The sequence below is a fragment of the Branchiostoma belcheri genome, unplaced genomic scaffold, assembly GCF_001625305.1.
Source record: "Branchiostoma belcheri isolate BF01 breed outbred unplaced genomic scaffold, Haploidv18h27 scaffold4, whole genome shotgun sequence".
Classification (NCBI taxonomy): domain Eukaryota; kingdom Metazoa; phylum Chordata; class Leptocardii; order Amphioxiformes; family Branchiostomatidae; genus Branchiostoma; species Branchiostoma belcheri.
In genome coordinates this window covers 3,884,238-3,886,571 of record NW_017804020.1, presented here as the reverse complement: position 1 = coordinate 3,886,571, position 2,334 = coordinate 3,884,238, and the positions used below count along the sequence as shown (strand labels likewise).

Here is a 2,334-nt window from a genome sequence, read left to right as displayed (position 1 = left end):
TGTGTGTGTGTGTTAGCCGAGAGTTTTTGGCTGACTCGACCTTCTGTGAAGAACTGGACTGGACCACTACGCAGTGGAATACAGCCTTGTTGCTCCAACTTGAAAGGCAAAACGAAGAGATTAGTAGAAAGCAAGACCAAATTGAATCTGGATGAAAGATATATACACTTTGTCTAGTGATGTGTATCACATTGTCTAGTAGTGTGTATCAAAGAACACCCTTTGTAGCATGGAATGTAATTCATCTTGTCTCAGAGAATATATTTACTTTGTATCTAAGTTCAATACACTTTGTATCAAAGGATATAATACATTTTACTTTAAATTTTCTCTTATAGTTTATATCAACGTCCAATATACTTTATATTAGAGAGTGTACTGTACCATTGTCGGAAATCTAGGAAAAGCAAGAGGGATAGAGTATTTCGAGATGACAAATGGACCCAAGAGTTCGCAGTTAATTCTACTTTCTGTCAAGAACTAAACTGGAGCACGGCAAAATGGTCGTCAGCTTTGCTGCGCCAACTTGATGGACATAACAAAAAGATAGAAATGAACCACAAATGAAATTAAAATCAGTGAACTATACTTTATTATTCTGTGTTTATGCGTTTGTTTGTTTGTATGTGTGTGTGTTTAATTATGCGTTTGTGTTTTTGTGTGTCTGTGTGTGTTTGTGTGTATGCTTCTGTATTTGTATTTGTGTGTGTCTGTATTTGCGTGTGTCTCTGTGTTTGTGTGTTTATGCGTCTGTGTCTCTGTGTCTGTGTGTGTGTGTGTGTGCGTGCGTGAGTCTGTGTTTGTGTGCGTGTGTGTGTGTTTATGTGTCTGTGTGTGTTTATGCGTCTGTGCGTGTTTATGCGTTTGTGTTTGTTTATGCGTCTGTGTGTATGTGTGTGTGTGTGTGTGTGTGTGTGTGTGTGTGTGTGTGTGTGTGTGTGTGTGTGTGTGTGTGCGTGAGTCTGTGTTTGTGTGTGTGTGTGTGTGTGTGTTTATGTGGCTGTGTGTGTTTATGCGTTTGTGTTTGTTTATGCGTCTGTGTGTGTGTGTGTGTGTGTGTGTGTGCGTACGTGTGTGTGTGTGTGAGTCTGAGTGTCGCCAACTACATCGCTGCTAATATCGTCTGTGTGGTTGGCAAGGTCGCAAATCAGTATAGGGTCGTGGGCTCATCAGTCCCGGCCTTTGAGCTGGTCTTTATATCTAGTAGTTTTTCTGGTTAAGCAACGTACGCATCACATCACGCTCGACTTACGGCCCTGCTATCGTCGTGCCCTTAGTCTTAGACAACCGAACTATACAAACATGTCAACACAATGGCTTCGATAAGGTCTATGATACTGCATTTCAGCTGCCTGGCTGTAGTGTTGTATGTCGGCATGCTGTGGAGTTGGAAAGACACGGGGTTTCCAGCGAAGCGACGTTATGGTGAGAACAGGTGAGGTGACAGATATTTTTGAACTACCAGACGGAAACATTTCTGTGGGCCCTCCCCACGTTTAGAGACGTATCAGTTAGGATCATCCCTTCGAAGATATGCTTAGAGACTGACAAATGGCATCATGACAGTAGTAATTACTAGTCTCTACCAGACTAACTACTCTGGCTATATACATGTATAGGAGAATAATTGGCAGGGGAGTTTGGCCGCCTTGTAGGTTTGACAGGAGGGAAAGAAACTACCTCCCCGCGGCCAGACTCCCTTGGCCAATTTTACTCTTTTTTTTTGCCGAATTCTACGATCCGTTTTCCCATAGAAAGGTCTTGTGGAGGCTAAGTTATTCCTGGAATGCCAGTATTGAATCCTTTAATTTAAGGTTACCCTGTTCCCAGCAAAGGTTGCTTGTTTTTAACAGGTCACATGAGGGCATGATTACCGGGCGAGGCCCTACATTACGGAGTGACCTGTCACCGTCCGACACAACAAATCAGGCCAGCTGCGATGGTCCGGTCACCAACTTCGTCTTCATTAAGGTAAGTGCTGGGCTAAAGGGTAAAAATGACTGTGATAACTTTAATTAAACTACAAAATACAGAGAACACACAGGCTCTGCCGAGTTAAAAAGGTAACATTTGCAAAGCAAATGCATAGTGTAATATATTCGCATATGGTCTGCTCTGTTAATTCTTACTCAAACACATTCACATATATGGTCAGACAGGAGTTTAAATCCCTCCTTCTATGACATTGCAACATGATATAACCCAACACTAGTTACCATGGTGACAGACGTCTGGTTCAGGTCATTTATAAGGTGAGAGGCCAGTCTTCGGAACGGAATAAGAAGAAGAAACAGAGCAAAAACAATATGTTTTTTTGCTTCAGTAATCATAATG

General features: G+C 42.1%; 1 protein-coding gene across 1 annotated transcript in view; it reads left to right on the top strand.

The window, feature by feature from the left end:
• The first annotated feature begins 1,240 nt into the window (after positions 1-1,240).
• LOC109476923 (galactose-3-O-sulfotransferase 3-like) overlaps positions 1,241-2,334 on the top strand; it is a 2,552-nt gene continuing 1,458 nt past the window's right edge. The window contains exons 1-2 of the mRNA XM_019777940.1: positions 1,241-1,435; positions 1,854-1,971. Of these exons, the coding sequence (XP_019633499.1) occupies positions 1,314-1,435; positions 1,854-1,971 (240 nt within the window). The 5' untranslated portion in view covers positions 1,241-1,313. The remainder of the gene's footprint in view (positions 1,436-1,853; positions 1,972-2,334) is intronic.